The sequence below is a fragment of the Cyanidioschyzon merolae genome, chromosome 13, assembly GCF_000091205.1.
Source record: "Cyanidioschyzon merolae strain 10D DNA, chromosome 13, complete genome".
NCBI classification, from domain to species: Eukaryota; Rhodophyta; class Bangiophyceae; order Cyanidiales; family Cyanidiaceae; genus Cyanidioschyzon; species Cyanidioschyzon merolae.
The window spans coordinates 529,218-557,153 of NC_010139.1; the positions used below are offsets into that span (position 1 = coordinate 529,218).

The following is a 27,936-nucleotide window of genomic DNA, read 5'->3' on the forward strand; positions in this document are numbered from 1 at the left end:
TTCACTTGGATCAGTGGCCTCAGTCGGCTGCTCCTTCACCCTGCACGGTGTCCGTCATACACCCACGCAAACAGGGAGGTGGCGCGAATGCTGCCCGCTCGGCCAAGGCGGACTCGCACGTATCGACCCGTGTCGTTCGCGCCGTGCCGCTCTTAGTACGGTAAAAATCCCACAACGGTATCCACGCCAGCACTCTGAAGCGCCCTGGTTGACATCGGGCATCAGACATTCGCGGTCGAGCGTCTCTGTCTTGGATTCCCGAGGTTTCATGCTGGCGCGGTAACTCCAGCGTGGCGCTCTGACGGTATCCGCTGGTGACGACACATGCTCGCTCGAGCCGCTTCGCATGGATACGATCGCAACGAACTGCGGACTGGAGGTGTGTCCGCGAATTTCAACCAACGAAATGCAGCACCCGGACACATTCCAGTAGTCTTTGACTACTTCGTCTAGAGTTAAACCCTTTAAACATCTGAAGCGTAGCACTGTCGACAGTCGACCGGGGGCTCTGTATAATCAATGCCAGCATGCTGCATCCGAACGGCCATATCGAAAAGATAATCCAAGCACTCGGTCACTGTCTTGGCCTCGACATCGTCACGACCCCAAGCGTAGAGACCGTGACGTCGAACCAGAACTGCCGGTGATTTCGGATAGCGCTGCATGGCTTTGGCCATATCCCCTGCCAGCTCCTCTTCGTGCGCCGTATTGTCGATCACGGGAATAACCAGCGTGTCATGATACCCGTGCAAAGGGATCCCTTTTATCATTTCCAAATGGGTAATTCTGAACTCCGCGTCTGCTTGCGTACGGGGCAGCAGCGTTACCATAACAGCGGCTGGAGAGTGCGTGTGAATGCACGCACCAGCATCCCGCAGTCGAAAAGCGTTGTAAAATAGAGGGCAACACTGCGAGACCCGTAGCGACGGCGTACTCACGGGACGCTGGAGGATCTCCCCCGTCTCCAGGTCGAGCACAAAGATGTCTTGACGTCGAATTCGCTCCTTTTGTACTCCACTCGGCGCCATGTAGACGCAGCGACCCTGTCGCACGGAGATGCCCCCGCCAGTGCCAGTCACCCAGCCGAGCTGGTAAAACTGCCTACAGAGCCCAGTTATGACGGAAACCGGGTCCTCGTGACCTTCTTCATACATTCGGTCAAGAGGGCGCTCCGTGTCAACGTGACGATCGTCGCAGCAGCAGCAGCCCGCGCCGTTCGCCAGCTCCATAGTGCCTCAACCAGCGCCCTAGGCGGCACAGGGCAAAGTCGTGGTCGTTAGCGCGCACGCATCGCCGGCTGATCGACGGCACCCGCCGCTGGCAATTCGTCGATGCGCCCGTCGCCCTCGACACCGAAGCACACCGCGAGGAGCTTTCGGCGATCTACGAATTGGAATCCGCGTTGTAAGTAGAGGATTTGTTTGTGAGAGGCTTCATAGTATTGCGAGAGTGCTTGAAATGCTCGCAGCTCTGAAACGGTGATACCGTTCGGAACACATACTAGAATGAGGTCGTGGTCGCGGAGTTGTGGGACGTTGGAGTTGGACGCCTGCGCTCCGCGTGACTCGCGTGGAAAGCCTATGATTTCAGCGATCGCAGCGAGCGCGCTTCCTTTTCGTCGTGGGTGAAAACTCAGATTCGTGTTGGCACCCTCGAGTGAGGCAAATAATAAGGCCGGCAGGGTCAAGACGCCCATGCTTTGCGTCGCGTTTGCCGTGCCGCTCTGCACAGCCTCAACCAGTGTGCTATTGAGCCAGTTTGTCCAAACGCTTGCAACAGCTTCATAATCCGGTCCATTGTGGGCTGAAATGCTGCTCAATTCAAAGAGGCGATCTACAAGCAGGTTTGCGGTGTCTCGTATCCAGGCATCCCCGGCTCGCGTCGCGGCAGCTTCAATAGCCCCGGACAAGCGGGTACGCTCGGCCTCGGATGCGTCCGCCTTCCAGTCCAGTACCGAGCACGTGTATGCAAGGAACGGTAGCACCACTCGGTGGAGATTCTGGTTTGAAATGACATCAAGGAGCTCGTCCATGATGTGATGCAATGAAAAGCCGGCAGAGGCCCAGTTCCGAGCCAGCTGGAGCAGCGACTGCAGTCTTTGTTCATCGGTGCATGCCGCCTCGACGCTGGGGTCTGCATGCTGCTTCGTGTCCGCATCCTGGAGCATTGTCGCCGCGCACCATATCGCAGTGGCAGCGTAGATGAATAGGCCACTCTGGCGAACGCGCTGGCGAGGTTCCAGAGCATCCCAGACGCTTTCGATCAGCGTACGCATCTGCTCAACCTGATCTCCAAGACTTGCGGTTTTTTCCACTGATGACGCATTTGCAATTTCCGTATCTGGATGAGACATCGCACTGGGTACCGCTTGTGAATTTTCTACGCCAACGCCAGCGGTGGAAACGCGCCCCAGACGTGTGGCGCCCAGTTTTCGGCGTGGCGGACGTGGCGGCCCTGCTATCGATGAACAACGGACAGTCTCTGCAGGCCGTGTGTGCACCGCCTTGTTGGCTAAGGTCTGCTGCGGCGTCGCCAAAAAAGAAAGCTGCTTCTTCACAAAGGAAAGAAACGCTGCCACATCGTGCTGCCGCTCGAGCAACGCTTCGGTGAATTCACCAGTCGAGAGAAGCGCCCTTGTCCCGGAAACACCCCCCAGCGGCGCAATGAACCAGTCGAGATCAGAGCCAGCATCGGATTCAGAATATAGAAACCGACGAGATACCTTCTCCAATACGTGTCCCTGCGACGCCAATAGACATCCGAACCAGTCATGGATCGCTGGATCCATGCCGTTCGCGTGTCGAACCGCTGACGCAACGTCCAACAGCCGATCCATAAACACTACACACATGCGCACGGGGGTAGCACTCAAATCCGACTCGAGGCGTTGAAGGTCATCGATCCGTAATCCTTCGTAATTCGCGAGTTCGAGGTCCGCCATTTCCGATTCTGCACATTCTAAAGATTCTACGAAGCGTTTCGCGATAGCATCTGCGACTGGAGCACGCCCGAGTACAAACGCTCCCGTGCACGAGCACTTCAACGCTGCGCATAGAGCAGCGACTTCGCGTGACACCCGTAGAGCGGCATCGGCGAGAGAATCCGTCAGACTTTGCTCAAAAAGTATCCTTGGATGGGTCCAGGGCTTAACGTCGTCCCCAAAGCCGATACATTGATACCAAGCACACGATCCTGGAGATAACACCCCCAAGTTCTGACTCGGAAAAGCCGAATACATCGCCAAAAGAGGTGCGTACAGTATCCAGCTCTGCACGTCAAGATCCCGTCGGTGACGCTGACAAGGAATCTCCCCTGGTGAACCGCGACACGCCGCACAGGTTGCGGTGTAGCGACGAAGCACCTCTCGCTCGATACGTGCCTTAAGCGCTGCGTAAGGAAAAAGTTCACCAAGGGATTCTCGCGAAGTTTCACCACGCCCGACATCGCGAGACAATTCAGAGGAATGGTGCATCTCGGAGGCGCTCCAGGACGTTGCAGACTGACGTACTCGCCAGGCTTGGGCGGCCTCGGCGTTCGTCCAAGTCGTAAAGAGCAACACCCGGAGCTGCAGTGCGTCTGCGACGCTCGGGTCAGTGTCTCGTTCAGTGACGATACTGAGGGGCTCTATGACAGCGAGAACACGCTCGACAATAGCTGAGATTAGACCGTCCTCGAGCAAACTCGGCACCTCACACCCGATCAAAAATATGATGGGAATAACTGCTCCTACCTGGCTGGTCCAGAGTTCGCGCACTGCCAGCTCTCGCACGGGCGTTTCCCAGTCGTAGATCGCCGCTATGTCAACAGGCAGTTCTAAGAGCTCATGTAGCGGTAGAACACTCGACAGCGCCAGCCAACTCGATCTGTCTCCAAATATGACACTGCCCCTTTGCATGTATTGTCTACAGAAACTCCGAGCCAACTTTTTCAGTACCTCGTGTACTGTTCGACCGCCGCTGAAACGGCGCATTTCTGTGCCGGGTACGGAAAGACGCAAAAAAAACACCAACCGAGGATCGAACCAGTGAAGGTTGTCCTCTACCGTGCAAAGGTTTCTGTACGCATCACCTGGAGAGATCGACTCGCAGCTCGTCGTCGGTAGACGTAGGTTCGGCTCCAGCGACCGCAGGCAGGTTTCGGGAATCCACCAGCGGGAATGAGCGGGTGGTGCATCCCATGCGCCCGGGCGGTTTTCAGCCAGCCAGCCGGCGTGCGCGCCATCCACCAGCGATCGCTTTCGCACGGAGCGCCCAGCGGCAGCTCCAGAGCATCCTCGGACTGCGGGACCTACGTCAGAACAAAATGAAACGGGGCCACCTGGCAAACTCGGGCGTACAGAATACACCTAGATCGGCGTTAAATATAAGCGTTCATGAAACACGGTCGTACACGCTGAAATGTGGGTCTCTTCCACCAGTCATGAACACCGGCGTTTGAGCGCCTCAAGTGCGACTGCCTTCATTTCCTGTCTCTAAATACGCTTGTTGACGAAGGCGGTCTCTCATGACTATCCAGCTCCGTTGTCAGTAGTCGAGCGATGGTGATGGCTGCGTTTCAGTGATAGCTTCTGAATTCTGGCTGCAGTCGACGCATATCATGCACAGACGCAGGTCGCGATCTGGGCTGCGCTCGCCGTTTCCCTGTTCCTTTTTGTACATAGACTCTGTGCACTCTCCGCAGCAATGACACTTGACTCTGGTCGGGTGTTCCCATATGTCCACTACACCTCTTATTCCTCTGAGGGCCGCTCTGTGACGCGTGAACGCTTGCCTAATCGCTCGGTACCTGTCCGTGTCGGGTACAGAAGTCTCCCCTTGGTGCCCGCCTCCGTTTCCGTGCCCCATGCCCTGCCCTACTGCAGTCAGGAGCCTCCTCTGAGAGATTATCGTCTCGAGTACGCTGACCGCTGCGCTCGTAAGCGTACGTTGTTCCTTTCGATAGTGGATTTATAGAATGCGTTGCTGTCCATGATGAACAGGTACCGCACGGAAAATCCAGGTTATAGTACAAGCCGCGAATCTTCGATTCGTCTGCACGCGCTCCAAACGAATCCGAAACACAGTCCCCGCTGAAATCGATCGCAGTGGTGACTCATGACCGAGTACAAGACTCTACGCCATGCAAACACAGAGGTCGCGAGCCTCCGGCATCGAATTCCATGAGGAGTATCAAGCTGCGCTCGAATACCGTCTCGTCGACGGCCACAGAGAGAGGAGGACATGCTCTTCGAACGAAATCTAATATTGGCATGGAGGAACATAGTGCATTCTGGGCATGATTTTGTGAAGATGTCGTCACGGGTCACGATCGCGTTGCATTTTCCCTGTCAACCCAGCAGGGAGCATTGCTGCGCCTATGAGTTGCCTCGGATCGGAAAAGTGGAAGACTTTAGAGATGGCTGATTTGAGCATGCTACACCTAAAGAAAGACAGAGCGTGGACGCTCGTACACAAGAATCGATTGATCATATTGGTTATTTAATAGACGCTTTTTCGATGGCGTCACAGATCATCCTGATGACGGTCATGCAACGAATTCCAGCGTCAAAGATTCCAAACCGCCACTAGGAAATGGTGCCCGAGAACCCCAAATCTACGTGCCATACGATCGCACCTCCTCCTGCATGTCGAATGTCGAGGATCTACATCTAAAAAACACGCGGAAAGAAAATCGAAAAGTAGGAATAGAGCAATCAGCCAAGTGTTTCCGTTCAGCCTAATACCGGTGTAGGGAACCGACGAGTCGGCACCGTTCAGCGCGCGAAAGTTTTCCTGGCTGCGGCTCGGTTCCCTGCGAGCCCTCTCAAGTCCACGACACTAAGAAACCTTCTTGCCATCATTTCCAAAAGCGACGTTGAATGCAGAATGTCTCGCGGGCTCGGGTAGTTCGCTTGGCGGTGCGTTGTGGTTCCAGGCAGGGCGAGCGCTGCAGCACCGCTCGAGCGCCCTCCACCAGTCCATGGACGATGCCGTGGGAAGCGCGCTCTGCGCTCAGGCCGCGTCCCCGTCGCCGAGTTCCTCCAGCGTATTGGCCTGCTCACCCAGCCATGGACCCGCTTGTACAGCCGTTCAGCGTCCGGATGGACAAGGAGACTCACGGCAGTGGGCCGCATATAATGGACCGTACGAGCCAGCATCCGCAGAGGCAATGTGTACCCATTCTGTCGCTGTGCGGCGCCTGCGTGTTCGCTGGATCCATCAAGCCCTTACTCCATAGATCATCAATGCTCTAGGGCTCTTGGAACATAACGGCATCTGCGGAAGCGTCCAGCTTCATGTCCTGTTTACCAGCCGCACTCGCGTACGCACGAGAAGCGTATTCCATTCTGCTATCTGGCAGCATTGGAAAAAACGCAGTGCGGCCATAAAGTGTTTGTGCGTCGCATAGCCCCCAGACGCGCCGACATTGGATATCACGCACCGACTCCGTTCCGTTAAGGTGCAATCGAATACTGAAGAGGTGACGTTTGCGCCTCCTGCCGAAAACCTGCCGAGTACAAGCAAACGGAATCGTTTGGTATGCAGAAGCCATCGGAGGCTCCGCTGAAGATTCAGGCGCCTGGCCAGCGCTCGCTCATCACCGTCATGTCTTCGTATGCCTCTGGACGAGCGGATACGTCGCGAGATTCCTCGACGACGTTGCAACGGTGAAAAAAATGCGATCAAGCGACGCTTCAGCTGGCCGAGACGCGGTGCCTGCTGCATTAATGATCCTGCTCGCACTCGTGTACTGCGCTGTGCCGTACTCTGCCTGATTAAGACTTTTGTCTCGTCCAACTGAAGACGGATAGGGACTCTGGAGCCACAGCCGCGAAAACGCCCAGCCTCTCATCCGCAACCACGTTCGGTACGAACCGCTGTTCTGAACCGCGCTCACACGCAACGCCGAGGTTCAGGCAAAAGGATTCTGAAATAACTCCTGGCGCCCAACAGCGGAGCGCTCCAGGCGATTTCGCGTCACCGGACAGGAGCAGAGGCACAGGATCGTCCTCGGGTGCCTGTCGGTTCGGCAACATCGCGAAATCCGTGCTGCAGAGCTGAGGACCGGGCTGGAAGCCACTCGCTCTGTGTACGACGAGCGGTTGTCCACTGGGATGGTCAACGTCCACGAGCACGTGCTCTCCATCGGAGGCCAGGCCGCGGCGTCCCGAAAGAAGCATGAAGCGCCTGTGGACTCGCATGCAATACATCTGTGTCGGGCTTGAAAACAAGTCAGGGAAGCGATACGCCTCGACAGCATGATTCCCGGAAAGCGTGCTCCACGAAAACTCTACCGTATGTAACGATTGCAGCGTGCAAAAGTTAAGTTGCTCGCTGCAGGAGTCTCCCACAGAATCCAAATGCATCGAGTGGATACCGCCAGAAGGGACAGCGCAGCGGAAAATACCGAGTGGCTCCAGCGTTTTGCGCAGATCAAAGAGTCGCAGGAGACCACGTTGCGATCCGACAGCAATTCCGTGTTCCCACGAATTCGCGAACTTAACGGACCACAGCGGCTCTCCGACGAAAATCTTTGCGGCAAACAGACGCGTTTGCATATCCACGAGGGACACATTACCGTCCAGCGACGCAGATGCGAGCAGCTGTCCGTTTGAAGTGACGTCTCGAATGGGGCCTCGATGGAGGTCCGGATCCAACGCGGGCACCACCGGAGACGACATGAGCTCTAGTGGAATCTCTTTCAGCGTATAGGTTTGCGCATCGTGGACTCCCTTCATGTCCGATACCGCTGTCGATACGTAAATGCTTGCGCGATCGGCATGAATGTACGCAATGCGAGCTCGATCGAGCAGACAACGCGTCTGGCCGCAGAATCGAATATTCAAACGTTCGAGCATCGAGTAATCTGACGAGGCGGCAGCACGCTCTCTGGGGTCTACACTCACCATTGCAGGGGGCAGTTCTGCCGTACCCGCTGCCCCTGGTATCTGGGCACTAGTGCACAATCGCTCTGGCTCTGATTTTCGCTGTTCGCGTCCTGATGATGCTTGAAGCGTGCGCAATTCATTCCTCACACGACAGAGCTCTAGCTCCATCCTGACCCGCCTTTTACGCTCCACCCGCAATGCATTGCGAAGCTCTTCGCATTCATCCACCTCTCTTGTAACAAGCTGAACGGTAGCAGGGTCTCTCTGAACGTGACTGAGCTGACGCTCGTCTGCAGCTCCGGTGCGATTTCCACCTGGTCGAGCGTCACGCTCCATGTGCGTACCTGGTACGTAGAGGAGACGGATATCGCAGAGCTGTGCCCGCTGCTTGCACTGTGGACAGCAACGGTCACTTGCGCGCCGTTGCTGACGCAGCCATCGTTCCAGACACGAGCGCCCGAAGATATGGCCACAACGCAAGCAGCATATCTGGTGGGCACCAGCGCTGGCAAGCTGCTCGAAACAGATGGGGCACTCTGAGGCACAAATAATGGCGCTGGGTCTCGAGACTGCCTCGAGGTCAGGTTCGGGGGCCTCGCGCAGACCGGGGTGCGTCGGGCTCACCCCAGAACCCTGAGCACTGAGGTCCATTAGCGCGTAGTTCCGGGCGATCCCGCCATGGTACAACCGGGGGCGTAAACCCGCTCGCACTGCGACGACTCACGCCGGTGTTCTCTCCAAGGTAAAGGCCCTGGGAGCGCCCTCGTCCCGAAGACCAACTGGACCCGCACCGCTGAACGCACAAGTCGCCGCCTGAAGAAGGTACCTTGAGGGGCTGCTTTCGAATATCGAGACTGCTTTTGGAATGCGGTGCACAGCAGCTCTATCCAAAGCGGCAACTTTCCACAGTGCCAGCAGTTCAAGTGTATGTACAGCGCCGTCGACTAAAACAGGCACGGAACGGCGAACGCCCACAGTTCAAATACCGCTTCGGAAATGCAGCTTGGAATCAATTTTTCGTTGACGAAACGATTACGTTGATCTTGGATCCCAGACTGAACGATGAATTTTGGTATCCTGGTATGCGTTCATCGAGCTATACCCTACCTTCAAGTTCCATTACTTATACGTTGTTCCGGATGTACCGACTGTTTTGTACGTTCCACTGTGTACCAAGCCCGCCGTGAGCACCCCCAACAGCGATTATACTGCTGGTGCATATGTATGACGGAGACAGAGCGGCTTTGCCATTCCACTGCGGGCGTCGGATGGAGGAATGCTATGCCTGACACGGAATCAGGGCTAATGGTCATTCTGGGAACCTGAAATATGCGCAGAGAAACTTACTGCCTGCGGCAGCGCCAAGCGATATGCTAGGAGATAACTGCAACATGGGCGATGCCCAGACGCAGCCTACCCGCTCCTAGTCCCAGAATAACCCGCGTTGCGGACGAGTCGCTCAGGTCTCATTACAACATCCGCCACTGGAGGGGACGCGAAGCACGGGCCTGGTAGACAAGTTCGGCTCGCGGGACCTTCCGCCTGGGAGATAAGCTTTCGAGAATACGGAAAATTTTTCCCTTTCAAAGGTTACCATGAAGGTGGCACCAGAATGCTATCGAGTTGCTCGTTAATGGATATTTTCTGTTCTTTTTACACATTTGCAGCTAGTACGTCACGTGTTTCTGTTGTTACCACCACGGATACTTCGTGGAACCCTTGAAGACTTTTCCCTGGCGTCAGGCGACATCCTTCTTTTTCACAACATGGCATTTCACCCTTCGAGTTCGAACTTTTACCGATTCTATATGGGTAGACCTGCATTTCATTCCGCCATATTCGCCGTACTTCAACCGCATCGAAGAATTCTTTTCTATGTTGAAACGTAATGATCGCTCAGATGGAAGAATCGCTGAAGATTTCAGCGCACGGTGACACACCGGACCATATGTCGTCTCTCTTCCGCGGGTCCTTCTCCCTCTGGGAAGGTCCCTACCTCAGGGCATTAGCACGTGCGTTCATTTAAAGAAATAAAAAATCCAAGCGATGAGCTGCGCTGTACACTGCAGAGGGTCGAGATGCAGAAGGGCCGGCAGAGCGCTCAGTGGATTGAAAAGTACGCAACGCTGACAGAGCAGAAACTGGCGCAAAGGGCATGAGTTTTAGCAATCCTTGCAATAATGCGTTCTAGTAGAGGCAAGAAGCGCATGGAGTTCGTGAACCGAACCTTGAACGCCGCCATCAATATCAGACGATTTGCGATGCTGGGGAGAGAAAGCCCAGGAGTTGACGCGAGCCAACGTTGTGGAGCAGCCTCTCAGGTTCAAAGTATACAAGGAAAATCTATAACCAGTAACATGCGGCCGGTCAAAAAAGGCTAGGAGGCGTCTGTGAGTGGTTTCCAGGGTACCCTCTCGAGCCGATGCCCTCTGCGATATGGCAACGCCGACCTCTGTCCGTGCCATGACCGCACCGGCACTACAGGCGCTATTCCGGACATTCAGGCCATGCACTACGCCCGAGGTAGAACGTCTGAAGCGGCCAGTATATCCGGGAAGGGTTAGAAGTTATGGAACTTGGGAGTAGAGCGCGCAATGATGGATGCTTCACTGTGCCCTGATATCGAGCGCCCAGTCGCAGAACGCTGGTCTAGGTCCAGGTTTCATGGAATTCAAGAATGCAACATTTCACGCCGACTCTGTCGGAAACCGCGCCCGCGCAATACCTCTTCGATAGCTTGTGGAGCTCGCTTCTGTATTGAAGCTGGGACACGCACTCGAAATGGACGTGGCAAATATGAAAGTTGCCGAGCTACGCTGCGAGCTCGAGAGAAGAGGCCTCGATACCACGGGGAAAAAGCAGGAGTTACAGGAGAGACTTCAGAAAGCGCTTGAGCAGGAGGCGCACGGAGAAACTTCCGCAGCAGAAGCAGTGCCTTCGAAAGGCGACAAAGAGGCCGAGGCGGAGTCTGCTGAGCATGGCACCAGACCAGAACGTGGAGATCAGCAAAGTGCTTCGAACCAGGAGCAGGGCGCTCTGGAGGCGGGCGCAGAGGACACAGGAACCGGGAACCTCGACACTACGAGTGCGCCAAGAGCATCAGCGCCCGCACCGGAAAACTCCTCTTCACCTGAGAAGGAAACAAGAAAACTTACGGACGAAGAACTTGAGCAGTTTCTCACGCCCGCCGAGCGAGAGGAAGTTGCGAAAACCATGGCGCGAGCTGCTCGGTTTGGGGTGCCCTATGGGGGTCTGCCGGCGGAGCTCCGGCGCGCCGCTCTCAACCGGTACCGCAAACGAAGGCGTTTCGAGAAAGCACTAGAGAAACACGGAGGCCTCGTCCCGGTTGATGAGGCGGAAGAGGAACGGCGGCGGAAACGCATGGAACGTTTCGGCCTGTCCAAGCCAGTACTTGAACTCGAAGCGGAGGAACGCGAGCGGAAGCGTTATGAGAACAAGCCGGAAAAGACCAGATAGATACGTCATTCCGAAAAATATTACAACAACACGAAAAGACAACACTTTATCCTCGCCAAGCGGCACAGAACATGAGCAACAATGCGGTGCAAGTTCCCCTGACACGCGAGTCAGTTATGGAAGCAACCAGCATGGCGTCGTGGCATCCTACGTTCGAATGCATCCTCACGGATGACACACTTGGAAGCGTCATCGTGCCTGGGTGTGGACGCCATGCCTTCGCGTTGCGCGGCCAAAGGGCGATGATCCGTCGTTGACCCTGGGCACCCAGGTCGCGTCTACTGTATCCTCCAACCCTCCATTGTCGAGCGCCCGTCCACGGAAAATCCCTTTAAAGTTCCTGGTCACCTTGAGAAGTATCGGCAATGACTTCGCACAGCACCGCTAGCAAACTAGTGGCGATCCTCTCGCACGTAGATTTGACGGCCGTCCAAAGTGGTTTCGTTCAACTCACGTATCGCCCGTTGCGCTGAGGCCTCGTCCTCATATTCCACCACCCCACAACCCCTCGAGCGCCGCGTCTCTTTGTCTAAGTAAACGTCTGCGTAGGTGACTTCGCCGGCGCTGCGCATGTGGTCCTTCAGACCGCGCCACGTCGTCCGCCAGGCGAGGTTACTAACGTAGACCCGGCACGCAGGGTTCCGCTGGTGGCGTTTATCCGATTTGAGCTCCTGCGCCGCCACCTCCTCCGTCTTCAGATCTCCCTCAAGCTCGCTCTCCTGATACCCGTTCATAACGGAACACGAACGTGCGACACAACGCGAACTCTTCCGCACTACACTACCTGCCGAGTGCTGGATGCGATCAGCCCTGCGATCGCTTGCGCGATATTGTACACTGCGCGGGGACGAATGCGTCAGCGCGCACGCAGATAGACACGTGCCGTTGATGCTGCACGATGCGCCACGTGGCGCGCTGTGCGATGCGATGACGCATCGAGTGCTCACCCATGCAGCGGTTGTAGCGGCGGCGCTGTGCCGTCTGCGCATGCGTCCGCTGATTCGGTGCTGGCCGGTGCTGTGCGCGCGTATCGCACTGGGAACGGCGCGCCGCTGGGGCTGCGGAGCGATACGCTCCTCGGTGCAGCGGGGAGAGATGGTCGCTCGCGTGGCGTCCATGTCGCTGTGTATGTGTCTGGATGTTATCTGATTAGGGTGCAGCCTGTACAAACGTTTGATCCGTGTCCGTATGCCTTGCAGACGATCGTCTCGACCGTAGATAATGCAGCGTGAGCGAATAGTCGGCGGGAGACAAAGGCCTGTGCGACACTGGCGTTTCGCTTGTGAACAGAAATAGACGAAGCGCGATGCATGGCGGTACCGAACTGGTGTCGAATGGACGCTCGGTTTCGCACAGAGCGATCCAGCATGGAACCATGTATGCTCGGTGTTTGGGTGTATGGAGAGTATGCGTGCTTCCGGAGCAACGATACGGAACCTTGGGATGCATGCTCGTCGCTGAACGATAGCACTCTTGGAGGTGCCGATCTTTTCTGGATACCTGACTTTTGATGTTGTCCGGATGCTCTCCAGAGACGTGTGCGTTGAACCTGTCCGATGTACTTGCCAGACCGGCTCGGCACGGGCCATGCACTCGCACTGACAGCAGAGTGTAGGGCAAAACGACTATAGAATCGGACTCGAAGTGTTCCGTCTCCAAGGTTTCCGCCCCCCGATGTTTGGAGCGGTACTTCTAGGCGAAGCTCATCATGCATCACTTGCGGTAGCCCAAAAGGGCAACGCGAAGCTGTCTCGCATGCTTGTGAGGCAGCAGCAAAGCCTCCAATGCCAAAGAAAAAGCATCCCCAGGAGAATCTGGTACCCAGGTGGGCGCTGAATCGATTCGGTCCAAGTCGTCTTAAGTGAGGCTCGCTTCGAATGGCGCATCTTGGAAGCGACCGGTACAACACGCCAATGGCTTGCGTGGTAAACCAAGAATCACATTGGCAAATCCGATGGGATCTGGTTAGGCGTGCAGCGACGAATGCTGGAAGGGACATTCGGACGTGATCTTGCTAATATTACTTGTTTCTCTCACAGACGTTCAACAAAAGAAACGGATCCTGCAGATTCGACAGACATAGCAGATACACTCTACACAAGCGCTGCTAACATGCGAATCAATGGGGCTTACCTCTAGCGTGCAGGCATTCTACGTTCAGCACTTTGGTGAACCAGTACTCTCTAGGGCCGTGCGCTAAACGTCGAGCACCCGAACAGAGCCTCTGCAACGCCGTCAACGCGACAGTCGTCCGAGCAGTCCATTCCGCTCCATCCATGCGTGCCGCACCAAATACGACCAGACAAGCCACAGAATATGAATGCTCCGCCCAGGTGCGACGGACGCTCCTGAGGCGACGCCCCCGGGGAAAGCAAAAAGCACGCCGAACAACACAGACCGGTGACTTCCGACTGAGACGCGAACGCTGCGTGCAGCAAGCACGGGTTCCCGCCGCACTCGGCACGACTGTATCCGGGCGAGACGCCACACCGCCTCCACAAGGGCATTCAAAGAGCGAGCAACATGCCGCTGGGCGTCTACAGAAGACCAGCCAGCATGCCGACTGCATCAGCCACTGCGGCGATTCGGTCGAGCGGTCGCTTGCAACTCGCCAAACGCGCGAAATCCTTCTAGAGCCGGTCCTTCGTCGGTGCACGCTTCGTCGCTTCTCCTTCACACATGCCGCTGCCCTGCCCCGAGACAACGACGACGCCCATCACTGAAAATCAGCGGAGGAGTGCGCAGCTTGTCTGGCGTTCCCGCCCCTCATTCCGAGAACGTTGCTAGGCGTTCCAGACGCGGGGCTGCCAGCGGTCCGCGTCCCTCAGAGAGCCTGCGATCCAACGTTCGTGGGGCACTGCAGCTGACGCTCGGCACCCCAGGGACAATACGAGTTCATTCTTCCAGGGCGTGGTAGCATCGGGAGTCGGGCGCGACGGATGCCACCAGGCCTATCGACGAGCGGAGTGACGGCCCCAGGACCCGTGTGGACGCGCTGAGAGTGCCGTATCGAGCAGCGCGGGATGCGCTTCACGCTTCGCTCAGGGAGTACGCGAGACTCTGGATGACTCACGCGGACAGTCTATTGATCGAGTCCACGAGACAGCGCAATGGAGTCGCCGGCCGTTGCGGCCGTACGGGGCCAGTGAGCGTGCCCTCGCCAACATGTTCCATGACCACGAAGGGCAACTGGCCGATATATCGTTTCGCTCGATGGTGGTGATGGCGGTGGGCGTAGCGGCACCCGCTGGCACTGGGCGTGCCGGGGCACCCAAGCGCTGCACGCCTCTGCTCCCTCGACGAGCGTTTCCAACGAGTGCAGGACTCGATGCCATGCGATTCCCGTGATTGGCTTTCCGACGACATCCACGCGTCACGGGCTCGGGTGCTCGCTGATCCCCAGGTAGCGAAGAAGCACATGAAGCAGAGACGGATGCACGGCATGGTGTGCGGCAAGCCGATCGGACGTCAGCGGGCGAGACAATCGAAGACGACCGGCTCGCGATGTGGCGTGCTTGCACCACGAACAACGCGTGTGAGGAGTTTCTGCACGCGGTATCGAACGCGTCGTTCAACACCCGGACCTGCCTGGTGCATCCGGTGCGTCCAGGAGCTCTGTGTTGAGCGGACATTCAAGGGAACGTTTGTTTCGTAACGCAGCCGAGGTACTGTACGAAAGGCGCTGCAGTGTTTTGATGAACAGAAATCCGTGCCCAGGCGAGAGCGAGAACGGGATATTCGCCTAGCGTCATTCACTGGCAGGTTATGGTTCAGCGATCCGGATAGACGTCAGAAGTGCATCGATAACGGTTTGCCGGGGCATTTACTGAGCGACCATGGTGCTCCATGGTTCAACATCATGGACGATAAGCGCTCCGCGATCCACCGCTGTCAAATCACGGAACGCACGACGCCAGTCGGCGGATTCGCGCTCTTGGACGCGCACCTACCCATCAGGCTGGCTCTTGGGACCCGCGTCGCACCTCAAGTGCAGCTGGCCGCCAAAATACAGTTCGGGTATGCGTCATGTCGTTTTCTTTCGGTTCAGGGTCTACACCGGCTTTCGGTAGCTATAATAGGGGACTCGCTACGCAGTCCAATGCAGCGCAGCCTAGTTTTGGCGTCGGCGGTGTCGGTTCTGGTGACCCCACGAGTGTCGGCAGCGTCGGAGGCAACGCACCCAGGCCTGGTGCCGGTAGTGCACTGGCCGCGCAGGGCTTCGCGGGTACACCGAACCCACCAATGGATGCTTCTCGGCTACCGGAGGCTCTCGAGCTCTGCTACTATGCACTGGATCCAACAAGTCCGGACTATCCCTTCGCTTTTTATTCCTACAATCGGCGTGAGGACGCAGATGCGCCGCAGCCAGGCGCGGAGACGGTACAGGCACCACCCTGCCCACCGAGACCTCTCGCTCAGTTGTGGATCGAAGCTGTAGAGTCTAATCCGGATCCGAAAAAATATGCCGTGGTAAGAATCGCAGGGTTCCCAGGCCTGCAAGAGCGTGCAGCCCTGCAAACCCGTCGCCTGGAAGAGCTCCGACGTGCCACCGAGGACATCGAACAGCGGATATCTCGACTACGTGTCACGTTTGAGCAGCATATCGTCAACAGGTTGGAACGAATTCGAGCACAGCACTCTCTGTTGGAGACAAAGTTTCTCACTGTTGTGGCGCTCCTGGAATGCACGCTTGTATCCAGGACGGCTGTTGAGACGGCCACCGGAGCGGTGCCGCCGAGCGCCGCAGGTCGAAGCGCGCTCGTCCTCAAACGAGACAGTGTAGCGGAGTCGCGTCTCCGCGCACGGCTAGATGCCGTGCGGAAACAGCTTGACGGTGCGAATGGTACGCGCGCTCGCGCGTTGAGGGCGCTTGAGGCCACCGCCACAGTCCTTGGACTAGATATCAGTAGCAGTCCAGAATCGATTCCAGCGGCGTCAGCTTCGGGGAAGAGCGGTGGCCAATCCTCCACTATAGGGCGGATCCGCCCCGCGGATACTGTTTCTGAGCGACATCTGCTCGAGATCCTGGAGCGTGAACGTCAGGGTATGGAGCATGTGTTCGAAGTATTGGAACACGATAGGCGGGAAACGGAGACACTTTGGAGAGCGGCTCGTGAGCTGATCGGCCCCACGCGCTGACACGCACATGGAGCGGCGTTCTCCGCATCATCTGTTTTAAGTGTCTGCTGAAACTTGCCGAAATTTGGAGAATATCATACGCAGAGCGCGACTTCTCTTTTGTGAATCTTCAGCGGCGAGTCCACAGCGCCTTGGAGGTGCACGATATTTGCGGATGATAACCCGGTCTCAATGTTTACCGATCGCCATGTCGTTGCTGCGAGTGATGCACCCACGAAATGAAAAACTGTCTATGAAGATTAGAGGACCCTGTAGAGGATATCCGTAGGCAAATGTAGGCATCGAGTTCGGTTTGCATGAGGGCCCTGGAGCGCGCCGCACCTATTGCTTCCTATTCTCGGACTTGATGTCGACGTGCATGAACTGCAAGTGGTGTTCGCAGGAGGCGTCCATTTGCTCCATCGGCATCCCAGATACATGCCGCCGTTCCGAGTTCGATACTACGGAGAAGTGATGGGCGTCGACCTCTGCGTTAATCTATTTCGCTTGTTGCAAGTCGTCTCGCGCGATGTGATAACGAAACTGATGGATTCAGGGCGGTAGGATTATCACCTATCTGTCGTAGACTTGGCGACGAACTGGCATGCAAAGCGACTACTGCGTGTAACTCGGACACTTCGAACGCGTAAGCGAGGTTTCGGAATCTCTGGGCGGCACTGGCGATCAACCGTACTCCGCCTGACTCGTGTTCTGTACCTCTCCGGAACAGCATTTCCAGCTTTGTTTCAGTGGCGGCGTTTTCCGGCGATCCGGATCGCGCAATGAGCCGTATGCCGCAGAAAGCCATCCGAGCATGATACGATTTTGAACAATAGAGGATCGATGCATTTGTCCGCATCCCACCGAAAGCGCGGAGAATGTCGGTGATCAGGCAAGGATAAACGTGCCTGACACAGGGAGAAACGCTCTCGGCGAACACTTGTTGGAGTGTTCTCTCTATCTGCCGGACTTGATGCAAGAAAGGAAGTACACGTCCCGCGAGACGATCCATGCGCGCCGCAGACCGAGGCACAGCGGTCTCGTGAGCGTCTGGCTCAAAGCGCATTCGCCACCCTACCCCAGTCACATTGTAAAGCGTGCAACTGGCGACGTATTGAATTGGGCAGCATACGGAATGATCGACGCTTTCTCTCTCTATCTCCCTCAAGCATCCATAGAGTCCAGAGAGGTATCCTGCTGAGCGATGACAACGATCATCGCGCCGTAGTTGTTGCAGTTGCGACGAATACGCCCGCGAGATGCTAAGCCTCATCACTGGTTTCGGGCACGACGCAAACGCTGCGGTGAGCTTGCGGCGCGTGCACCTCGGCTCTCTCCGAGCGCCGCTGTAACCTATACGTTGTGCCGTCCAAACAAATACGTACGGAGCCCAGCTGCCGATGCCTGTCCACATAGTTGCCGCTCACCTGAATGCCATCGAAATAGCTCGGAGCACCCGAGCTCAAGTCGAGAGTCGCGCTTGTGTTATGACGCTCGAACCTAGGTACCGCGGGCGCCTGTAAACCTTGCTTACCCGGGAAACCTCTCATAGACGCTATCGCACAAAAGTGCTTTCAGTCTTCGAACATCTGAGTATTGGCGGAAACCAACGCGCTGTCTCCTTGGTCCGTCATGTCTCCGTTTCCACGACAGCCTTGATGAGACGAACCCACGATCCATGCGCCATGCGCCGTGAGGAAGTACGCTGAAGCGCGGGCAGGCTCTTTGAAAGTCACCTGTGCACGCACATACGCACAAAGGCACACAGGCACAGTAGCGTGGATACTGATGCCGCGCGCTTCCGCCGCTATCGATAAGGAGCGTAGCAGGCGAGTCCTTCCCCCAGTGTCGATGCATGTACGGTGTGGGCTGGTGGTGCTTTCGATGCACAGGGAGCGGCGTGCGCGGAGCCGCTCCAGAAGCACGTGAGGTAGGCTCGGCACTAGGAATGCCGCTGGAGTGTACCGCTATCACGATGGTAATACTTGCCTGGGGCTGGTCGATTCTTGTTGTAGGTCTGGAGCGAGGCGTGATCGTCATGTCGCTGGACCAAAATGCGATTCCAATGGTAAGACTTGCCTGGGGCTAAACGATTCTCGTTATGTGTCTAGACCGAGGCGTGATCGTCATGTCGCTGGACCAAAATGCGATTCCAATGGTAAGACTTGCCTGGGGCTAAACGATTCTCGTTATGTGTCTAGACCGAGGCGTGATCGTCATGTCGCTGGACCAAAATGCGATTCCAATGGTAAGACTTCCCTGGGGCTGGTCGATTCTCGTTATGTGTCTAGACCGAGGCGTGATCGTCATGTCGCTGGACCAAAATGCGATTCCAATGGTAAGACTTGCCTGGGGCTAAACGATTCTCGTTATGTATACGGAGCGAGGCGTGATCGTCATGTCGCTGGCTTTCGTACCGATCACGCATCCACCTGGCTTCGTAGCGATATATGCAGCCTTCATTGAGCACAAGTACGGCGGGTGTCGAGCTTGCCCCTAGCCGCCACTACATCTCGCCGAGTGCGGTGGCGCTTTGGACTTCGAACTTGGTCAGCGTCGTTTCGAGGCGATCGCCGGCTGAGCGGCGATTCGTCGTCAAGGTGAGCGCGTCGCTTCTCAGGTGCGTGCCTGAGGCAGCAACCGACCGAAACGGGAAATCGCTTCTTGGGAGCCAGCATCTGGGATCGACCACGAGAGTTACGAGCAAAAGCTACGGCACTACTACGGGACGTGAAACCTCTCCGTTCAATCGAGTCGGCGTTACCCCATTCGAAGGTTTCGGTGAGTGCCTGTCACTGATACTTTCGAGTTCCCAGAGGTTACCTGTTCGCGGACGACCGAGAAGCGTGTGGAGGCTCTGACACCGACCTCAGGTGTATGCTCTGACATTGTTCCCAAAACTTGGTAACTGATCGCGCAACCTCTAGTAGGCTTTTGGTTCGCCCATGCACTGCGCACGAGTTGGCTGTAGCTTCTAAGATGCTGGTTATGTTAGGCTCTAGTTTCCTGCACCCTGGGCAAGAGCCTTTTCATGGTAGCATTGCTGATTCATCACACTGGATCTCAAGTGGCAGTGGGTATAGGTGGGAGCTAGGTCCCGCGCTTTCCCTCAACGTTATGATTGCGAGTCCAACGCACACGCACTCCGATTCCGGCGTCCGACAGACGACTTCAGCGGTCCCCGAACGAGCGCGACTAGTGACGCTCAGTAAAGGGAGCTCTAGCACAGGCTGGTGTGTTTCTCGTCGCAACATTACTTGCGAGCACGTCGCGTTCGTCGCCGTATCCAAACCCATGAACGAGCACGATGAAACACAGCGCACGGAAGTAGATATTCATACCACGCAGGCTGCAGTGCTTTCAAGCCTCAATCATCGCAAGCAGCTGGCTTCGCTCATGGCAGGTGGCTTCGCTGGCACCTTTGCTTCCACGATTACGTGCCCACTCGAAGTCATCAAAACAAAGCTTCAATCGATTTCGTCCGTAGGGAGCGGAGGAAAGCACGCCACCTTTCTCTCCGTGGCGAGAAATATTGCGCGCCAGGAGGGCGTTCGTGGATTTTTCCGGGGCCTGTTGCCGACATGGGTCGGTATCCTGCCGGCGCGTGCCACCTACTTCTGGGCATACTCTACCACGAAATCAGTATTGGCGCACGTTTTCGGGGAGTCAGATGCACGAACCCATGTGGCATCTGCGGCGATGGCGGGCGTGGTATCGAATGCCCTCACGAACCCCATATGGATGGTCAAGACGCGTATGCAGCTCGATACCGGTGGATCCAATGGGTTTCATTACCGGGGCTATGGTGACGCGTGCCGGCGCATTCTGGCCGAGGAAGGTATCGCAGGCTTCTACAAGGGACTCACTGCGAGTTTCTGGGGCGTTTCTGAGGGCGCCATCCATTTTTTGGTTTATGAGCGTTTGAAGAAATTTCTCCAGCAACGTCAACGGGCGAAGCTCGATGAGGGCGTCGATCAACATGAAGCCGACAAGCTTCCTGCCGTGCAGTACCTTCTGGCCGCGGGCTTCAGTAAGCTCGTAGCGAGCACCCTCACCTACCCACACGAAGTCGTGCGAACGCGTCTCAGAGAGCAACGGCCCGTCTATCCGGGGGGCCCCCTCAAATATCGATCCGTGCCGCACGCCTTATGGGTCATAGGTCGCGAGGAAGGACGACGCGGCCTGTACTGCGGTATGGGCACACACTTACTGCGCGTGGTCCCGAATACCGCGCTCATGTTCCTCGCATATGAACTAGTGTCCCGTTGGATAGAGAAGTATTATGCACAGCGTGATGAAGAGCGCACACAAAAGGCTGCCCGGATCTCGACTTCGTGAAGAGCCTCCTGCTTGACCAGTAAATGCAGTTGTTTCGGAGCATGTTTGGTGCATTCTGTGGCTCGATCGAACGCCAGCACCGCTGTCCATCATATTGAATGCCGCACCGGATGGAAGCGTGCGTTGATGATCGCGCATATCAGGGACTTTTGGCGGTGTTTTGGAAGATACCACAGCGTACTGGAAGGCGTGGTCATGGATGCCCGAAGCGGCTGCATCCGGACCCGGATCAGCAAACAACGCTAGGCGACGTTGGGGCGCCCAGGCACTCAAGTCGCATACGACCCGTTTCTGGATATCTGGGTACGCATTCACGGCAAAATGTCGAACATCTATCATTTACTTGTTCGTCATGTTGCCGCGTCGGCCGGATCTTCGACCATGGGATCACGCTCTCGAGGCTGAGCAGCACAGACGGAGCAGCATACCGGGTCTTTCGTCGCGGTCCATGGATACTGCCCTTCAGTTATCGTAGCATGTGCGGGCGGTGCGCGTATCTCGGTACGAAGGATCGTTGAACGTTCCGAGTCCAGGGCTCACGACCCGTCACGCTGACAATGCTCGCTGTACAGCACGATGCACTCGTTTAGGGCAGAACCTCTCTTCGCTATGCAACGTGAACGCGCTGGTACGGCTGCGGCTACTGAGCACCTTCTCTTCCATGCCTCTATGCTGCCGCTGCTATCCAGGTTCACCCCTATGGTTGTGTGTTTTGGCGCTCCGTCGAGGCGCGTCCGGCTCAGTACCCAGAAGGGTCCACAATACCGGTTTTGAACGCCCACGCTATGAAAAGAATCGGCAAAAGTATACTCAGAATTGCGACAACGAGCCAGATGTCGGGACCTTTGTTCCCGGCGATGTAGCGAAACTTTCGACTACCTTCGATGGACTCTAACCGTTTCGGAGTCGCGCCAGAGGAGCCGTACGTTTTGGACGCGGGCCGCGAGCCCTCTCCAAGCTGGTTTTTCGCTCGCGTTGGACCCTTCTTCGATTCTGTTTCCTGACGGTTCAGGTTGCACGCAACTGCGCGACGCGCTGCAGCGCGTGCTAAGCGGCTACGACAACATTCGCGGAAACGCGTGCGCTTGAGCGGGAACTCGGCTTGCCGCCCTAGAACGCTCCCGGTCGCGAGACTAACAAAGGCACTGACATCGTCGTGGAGGCGTCTGTTTGGCATTGCAACCTCCTGGCGCAATAAGGTGCTGTAAGGAGTACTTGACGCACCCAAGGTGAAACACAGAACCAATTCGGAGGGTTAGCATTGCGGCACTAGGCGAGAACGGCGCTTGTATGCGCTGCGCTTCGCGGCCGCAGGTTCGTGTTTCCTGGTGTTTATACGTAGAGCGACGAATTCTGGAAGGGACATTCGGACGTGATCTTGCTAATATTACTTGTTTCTCTCACAGACGTTCAACAAAAGAAACGGATCCTGCAGATTCGACAGACATAGCAGATACACTCTACACAAGCGCTGCTAACATGCGAATCAATGGGGCTTACCTCTAGCGTGCAGGCATTCTACGTTCAGCACTTTGGTGAACCAGTACTCTCTAGGGCCGTGCGCTAAACGTCGAGCACCCGAACAGAGCCTCTGCAACGCCGTCAACGCGACAGTCGTCCGAGCAGTCCATTCCGCTCCATCCATGCGTGCCGCATCAAATACGACCAGACAAGCCACAGAATATGAATGCTCCGCCCAGGTGCGACGGACGCTCCTGAGGCGACGCCCCCGGGGAAAGCAAAAAGCACGCCGAACAACACAGACCGGTGACTTCCGACTGAGACGCGAACGCTGCGTGCAGCAAGCACGGGTTCCCGCCGCACTCGGCACGCCTGTATCCGGGCGAGACGCCACACCGCCTCGACAAGGGCATTCAAAGAGCGAGCGACATGCCGCTGGGCGTCTACAGAAGACCAGCCAGCATGCCGACTGCATCAGCCACTGCGGCGATTCAGTCGAGCGGTCGCTTGCAACTCGCCAAACGCGCGAAATCCTTCTAGAGCCGGTCCTTCGTCGGTGCACGCTTCGTCGCTTCTCCTTCACACATGCCGCTGCCCTGCCCCGAGACAACGACGACGCCCATCACTGAAAATCAGCCGAGGAGTGCGCAGCTTGTCTGGCGTCCCCGCCCCTCATTCCGAGAACGTTGCTAGGCGTTCCAGACGCGGGGCTGCCAGCGGTCCGCGTCCCTCAGAGAGCCTGCGATCCAACCTTCGTGAGGCACTGCAGCTGACGCTCGGCACCCCAGGGACAATACGAGTTCATTCTTCCAGGGCGTGGTAGTATCGGGAGTCGGGCGCGACGGATGCCACCAGGCCTATCGACGAGCGGAGTGACGGCCCCAGGACCCGTGTGGACGCGCTGAGAGTGCCGTATCGAGCAGCGCGGGATGCGCTTCACGCTTCGCTCAGGGAGTACGCGAGACTCTGGATGACTCACGCGGACAGTCTTTTGATCGAGTCCACGAGACAGCGCAATGGAGTCGCCGGCCGTTGCGGCCGTACGGGGCCAGTGAGCGTGCCCTCGCCAACATGTTCCATGACCACGAAGGGCAACTGGCCGATATATCGTTTCGCTCGATGGTGGTGATGGCGGTGGGCGTAGCGGCACCCGCTGGCACCGGGCGTGCCGGGGCACCCAAGCGCTGCACGCCTCTGCTCCCTCGACGAGCGTTTCCAACGAGTGCAGGACTCGATGCCATGCGATTCCCGTGGTTGGCTTTCCGACGACATCCACGCGTCACGGGCTCGGGTGCTCGCTGATCCCCAGGTAGCGAAGAAGCACATGAAGCAGAGACGGATGCACGGCATGGTGTGCGGCAAGCCGATCGGACGTCAGCGGGCGAGACAATCGAAGACGACCGGCTCGCGATGTGGCGTGCTTGCACCACGAACAACGCGTGTGAGGAGTTTCTGCACGCGGTATCGAACGCGTCGTTCAACACCCGGACCTGCCTGGTGCTTCCGGTGCGTCCAGCAGCTCTGTGTTGAGCGGACATTCGAGGGAACGTTTGTTTCGTAACGCAGCCGAGGTACTGTACGAAAGGCGCTGCAGTGTTTTGATGAACAGAAATCCGTGCCCAGGCGAGAGCGAGAACGGGATATTCGCCTAGCGTCATCCACTGGCAGGTTATGGTTCAGCGATCCGGATAGACGTCAGAAGTGCATCGATAACGGTTTGCCGGGGCATTTACTGAGCGACCATGGTGCTCCATGATTCAACATGACTGCGTATTCTTCGGCCTACTCGGACGAATCACGTTAACTATCCTCGATTTCATCATGATCATCGTGTAGGCGTGTTTCTGCTCGACCATCACAAGCCATGCGTTCGAGCCCTGCAATGTAAAGCGTTCACGCCATAGAGTACCACACACAACAGCTTGGGCGCGAGGGCCCTTGGTTGCGTCTGAAACATGCTCCCTCGCGCTTCCGAAACAGCTCACAACTTGTTCCCGAGATACTCGTTCATGTTCAAAACGACTAGGCAGGCCAGTGTCAGTGGGCATTGCAGCATCGATTGCCGTGCAGCTGAGTGACGCGCAGACTAGAGACGATTCGGCGCTGGAGTGTTGACGGCATTGACACAAGCGGAGCGAGGCGCTCCTGCATCACTTGAGCGTCCAGCCTCGACGCGAAGGCTGGTCTTCAGAGAGCGGCCCTCGGGAGCGCCTTCAATGGAACTTCGGTCATTTTCTTGACTACAATCCACTAAAAGCGTACAGAAACCGCTGGATAGATGTTTCAGTGCTGTGTTGCAAAAGGCGCGACCCGACATCAACTGTCACGTCGGAATGCTTGACGGCGTTCAGGCCGCGAAGCGTCCGTCACACCAGCAGCACCATCTCACAACGCATGGACGATGGAAGTATATCTGTCCCATGATCACTGCAGCGCAGCAGTGCGCTGTACAAACAGCACCATCTCACAACGCATGGACGATGGAAATATATCTTGACCCATGATCACTGCAGCGTAGCAGTGCGCTGTACAAACAGCATCGCCAGTGCGATTGGACGATGGAAATATATCTTGACCCATGATCACTGCAGCGTAGCAGTGCGCTGTACAAACAGCATCGCCAGTGCGATTGGACGATGGAAATATATCTTGACCCATGATCACTGCAGCGTAGCAGTGCGCTGTACAAACAGCACCATCTCACAACGCATGGACGATGGAAATATATCTGACCCATGATCACTGCAGCGTAGCAGTGCGCTGTACAAACAGCATCGCCAGTGCGATTTTTTACATCACGCACCTCCGGTGAATCGAATCAGGCTCCCTCTGAATGCCACCACGGACTGGAGCAAAGTCAGCGTGTTGTGCTAGGGTGAGCTGTCGCAGCGGTCTCGCGTTTTCATTGGAGTCTCGCCAGATTCCAGCTAGTCATCTTTTGAATTGCGGTGAATAGCAGTAACCGGCGCCTGCTTTCGGGCGCGTCCCAAACGCGTATCGTTGTCTCATTGGCGAACGAGCGTGCAAAAGGACTTTACCCAGTTACCTGAACCTCTTCAGCGGCACGCAAACGACGTAGACACTCCGACTCGTCCAGGCCGCTTTTCCCTCGAAAGAGTGCATAGATCACCGACGCATACTAATCCTGAAAAATATGCGAATACCAAGATGGGCGTAACGGAGTCGATCATGGTATCTGAAGGTTGGGCTCCGACGAGCAACGACGTATACCAGAGTGCTTCGGGTGACTACTGCCGCTCGCAGGAGCACTGGTTTTCGCTACAGGTGCTTCCGGCGACATGGAACGGCGCGCAGCAATCATATCCATGAGACTCTGGACGGAACCTGACTCGGCAACGGAGTTGGTGCCTGGCGCACTCTGCTTCAGCCTTTCGATTTCGATCGTAAGGCGTTTGGAGAGGTACTTGCAGAAAAACGGCGATTCCAGTGCGCAGATGGGCACTAAATCCGCTTCGGCGTCATCGAAACAGTGGAACATACCCTGCGTCTTGTTCGATGGCGTTTCCGCGTCGGCAGAGGTATTGCGTGGTTGTTGGTGCTCTTGGTGCTGTTGCTCGGGCCCAGCGATGGCTGTGGATACTGTTATCGGTCCACTTGATGTTGATGTCGCTATTGCTGCCTGAAGCTGCTCCTCAAACGCAAAGACTCCATAATCGTCATCCACAAGCGGTACGTAGAGTGACCCAACAGGTTTCGTAGGACGCTCGCAAAATAACGACTGTAGCCGCTTGTCTCGTGCAGCACAAACGCGTTCCGCTTCCAGAACGGCAGTTTCCAGTTTGCTTCGACCTTCAAAACGACTCTGTTCCGCTCGACCGTAATCCTCAGGAGACGAGTCCTGTGTTCTGTGCGAACGGGCAGCACGAGTTGATTGCCAAGACTCTGCAGAGCGGGTCGAGGATGCGTCTCCGTACACAAGCAGACCGATTTGGTAGAGTGTGAGCCCTGCTTGGATTCCAAGCTTCAAAAGCAGGGTGCCAACACAGAGGCTGCGCAAGCTGCCCTTGCGAAGCGCACGTGGTCCAAGTTCGCGCGTCAGCAACTTCACATCCGCGAATGAGTCCAGTCCCAAGACGTAGCGCCGAACCGAGTCCAACACAGCCTCCTGGGATTGCGTCCAATCCATCCAGCATGCCCGAGGAACGGTCGGCACCTGCTCTGGCAAAATGTACGCATGATCGATCGCGACAAGTTGCATTTGGGTTCGCTGCGAGGCCTGTTTGCATTCCTTTTCGCATGATTCCGAGTCCTTCAAAAGGCCTCGGTGCCGAAGCAGCTCTGAAGTGTCACACACGAGCACATTCGATGCGTTCCGATCGCACTGCAGCACTCGTATATCAAAAGCGGCGATGCGTTGGACTGATTCAGTATCGAAAACACCAGGGCCAAAGTCTTCGGCGTCGCCGCGGTTCCTGTAGTACACTTGAAATGCACCGCATTTGGTCTTCCTCGTCATTGTGTCGCCGCAGTTGTCCACAAGCTCACATTTTGCGAGAGCTGTTTGCGGAATATTCGCAAAGTGCCCGTGATCCAGTAAATACGCTGCACATTCCTTAAATGCACCCTCGGCGGGATGGAAATACATGCGCGCTGGTTGCAAAGGCAGCTCCGTACCAGCAGTTTCCTCGTCAAACGGTTTGAATATTCCCAACACGCTCTGCGTGCCTGTGGCATTCCGAATGAGATAGGCACCCGATGCACCCGATCGGTAGGGTCGCTCGAGACGAGCCCCACCGTTTGTGATCGCTTTTGAGGCACGCTCTGCAGCATCGATGACTTCTTCGAGTTCTACGCGCTCCGCTACGGCAGCATATAGAGAAAACCCCTGATCGCTACTACGTTCATTGTAATCATTGCGATGGCAGCCATGACGGCGGGTAGATTCCAAAAGAGCTCGGGAAGACTGCCAAAGCTTGTGCCCCTGCTGCGCACCCATTTCTGTCGGATTCTCTCCGCGTAGAGGTAGCAACGCGATCTCTGCGTCCGCCGCCTCTATAGTACCCTGCGATGCCTTTGCGCAGTTGCGCGAAGATGCAACTTTGCCTGGCGCTGAACGCGCGCAGCTGCGACTCGCGTACCCAAAGAGATCGAAGCTCTCACAAACCGAGCTATACGGGTCTGATCGATCGCCGTTTTCGGGAAACTTACTCACATTTGCTTTCACCTCTGTCGTACTAGAGTGACCAAGGCACGACTCATGTATAAGGTTCAGCGCAGAACGAGCCTCAAGACTCCGGAGCCAATTGCTACTTGCAGTCGGGGTTCCGCTTGTCAATGGGCTAAGCTGTATCGACAAATCATCGTAGACGGTCTTGTTCAAGGCGTTTGCGACTTGATCATCCATGCTCTTGCTCTCTTCGATGATTGAAACGCCCTTGCTCAAGTCCGCACCTGGTCTCGAAGTCTGATTTTCATCATCTGATTCACTGTCGGACAAGTCAGCCCAGGAGAAGCAACTTACCATAGTATACGGCAAAGACGATGACCCTTTCCACGCAGCTGGTACCGCATGGCGCGTCAGCGTTACGCTGTTCGTCGACACGTTCCCATTGTCTTCATTTTCAAAATGCGTACCTGCTTTCATCGATGCCATTGATCGTAATATGCACGGCTATGTGATTAAGAGTGTAGCGATCGTTCCAGATTGCCCCACG

At 56.4% G+C, this 27,936-nt stretch overlaps 10 protein-coding genes and 1 non-coding gene across 11 annotated transcripts, besides 2 other annotated features; 4 read left to right on the forward strand and 7 right to left on the reverse strand.

The window, feature by feature from the left end:
- Nucleotides 1-464: 464 nt before the first annotated feature.
- CYME_CMM212C (hypothetical protein, conserved) lies at nucleotides 465-1,229 on the reverse strand (the record flags this gene model as incomplete). Its single annotated transcript, XM_005537038.1, has 1 exon — nucleotides 465-1,229. The coding sequence occupies one exon, from the start codon at nucleotides 1,227-1,229 to the stop codon at nucleotides 465-467; it is 765 nt and encodes a 254-aa protein (XP_005537095.1).
- Nucleotides 1,230-1,276: 47 nt separating this feature from the next.
- On the reverse strand, nucleotides 1,277-3,970 carry CYME_CMM214C (hypothetical protein; the record flags this gene model as incomplete). Its single annotated transcript, XM_005537039.1, has 1 exon — nucleotides 1,277-3,970. One exon carries the CDS (start codon nucleotides 3,968-3,970, stop codon nucleotides 1,277-1,279), a length of 2,694 nt encoding a protein of 897 aa, XP_005537096.1.
- Nucleotides 1,386-3,078, forward strand: CYME_CMM213T. The gene has a single exon (XR_002461455.1). It is a non-coding gene; the product is annotated as a hypothetical transcript (transcript).
- A 2,784-nt stretch (nucleotides 3,971-6,754) lies between the features above and the next one.
- CYME_CMM215C (hypothetical protein, conserved) lies at nucleotides 6,755-8,518 on the reverse strand (the record flags this gene model as incomplete). Its single annotated transcript, XM_005537040.1, has 1 exon — nucleotides 6,755-8,518. The coding sequence occupies one exon, from the start codon at nucleotides 8,516-8,518 to the stop codon at nucleotides 6,755-6,757; it is 1,764 nt and encodes a 587-aa protein (XP_005537097.1).
- Nucleotides 8,519-10,648: 2,130 nt separating this feature from the next.
- CYME_CMM216C (hypothetical protein, conserved) lies at nucleotides 10,649-11,344 on the forward strand (the record flags this gene model as incomplete). Its single annotated transcript, XM_005537041.1, has 1 exon — nucleotides 10,649-11,344. One exon carries the CDS (start codon nucleotides 10,649-10,651, stop codon nucleotides 11,342-11,344), a length of 696 nt encoding a protein of 231 aa, XP_005537098.1.
- Nucleotides 11,345-11,736: 392 nt separating this feature from the next.
- Nucleotides 11,737-12,078, reverse strand: CYME_CMM217C (similar to single-stranded telomeric DNA-binding protein Gbp1; the record flags this gene model as incomplete). Its single annotated transcript, XM_005537042.1, has 1 exon — nucleotides 11,737-12,078. One exon carries the CDS (start codon nucleotides 12,076-12,078, stop codon nucleotides 11,737-11,739), a length of 342 nt encoding a protein of 113 aa, XP_005537099.1.
- Nucleotides 12,079-12,467: 389 nt separating this feature from the next.
- Nucleotides 12,468-14,241: a sequence feature (possible transcribed region).
- Nucleotides 13,161-13,521: a sequence feature (possible transcribed region).
- Nucleotides 14,242-15,370: 1,129 nt separating the features above from the next.
- CYME_CMM220C (hypothetical protein) lies at nucleotides 15,371-16,483 on the forward strand (the record flags this gene model as incomplete). Its single annotated transcript, XM_005537043.1, has 1 exon — nucleotides 15,371-16,483. One exon carries the CDS (start codon nucleotides 15,371-15,373, stop codon nucleotides 16,481-16,483), a length of 1,113 nt encoding a protein of 370 aa, XP_005537100.1.
- A 472-nt stretch (nucleotides 16,484-16,955) lies between these two features.
- Nucleotides 16,956-17,876, reverse strand: CYME_CMM221C (hypothetical protein; the record flags this gene model as incomplete). The annotated part of the gene is made up of 1 exon (XM_005537044.1): nucleotides 16,956-17,876. The coding sequence occupies one exon, from the start codon at nucleotides 17,874-17,876 to the stop codon at nucleotides 16,956-16,958; it is 921 nt and encodes a 306-aa protein (XP_005537101.1).
- Nucleotides 17,877-19,441: 1,565 nt separating this feature from the next.
- CYME_CMM222C (similar to mitochondrial carrier protein) lies at nucleotides 19,442-20,800 on the forward strand (the record flags this gene model as incomplete). The annotated part of the gene is made up of 1 exon (XM_005537045.1): nucleotides 19,442-20,800. One exon carries the CDS (start codon nucleotides 19,442-19,444, stop codon nucleotides 20,798-20,800), a length of 1,359 nt encoding a protein of 452 aa, XP_005537102.1.
- Nucleotides 20,801-21,539: 739 nt separating this feature from the next.
- On the reverse strand, nucleotides 21,540-21,977 carry CYME_CMM223C (hypothetical protein; the record flags this gene model as incomplete). Its single annotated transcript, XM_005537046.1, has 1 exon — nucleotides 21,540-21,977. The coding sequence occupies one exon, from the start codon at nucleotides 21,975-21,977 to the stop codon at nucleotides 21,540-21,542; it is 438 nt and encodes a 145-aa protein (XP_005537103.1).
- A 3,471-nt stretch (nucleotides 21,978-25,448) lies between these two features.
- CYME_CMM224C (hypothetical protein, conserved) lies at nucleotides 25,449-27,875 on the reverse strand (the record flags this gene model as incomplete). Its single annotated transcript, XM_005537047.1, has 1 exon — nucleotides 25,449-27,875. The coding sequence occupies one exon, from the start codon at nucleotides 27,873-27,875 to the stop codon at nucleotides 25,449-25,451; it is 2,427 nt and encodes an 808-aa protein (XP_005537104.1).
- Between the last annotated feature and the right edge of the window lie 61 nt (nucleotides 27,876-27,936).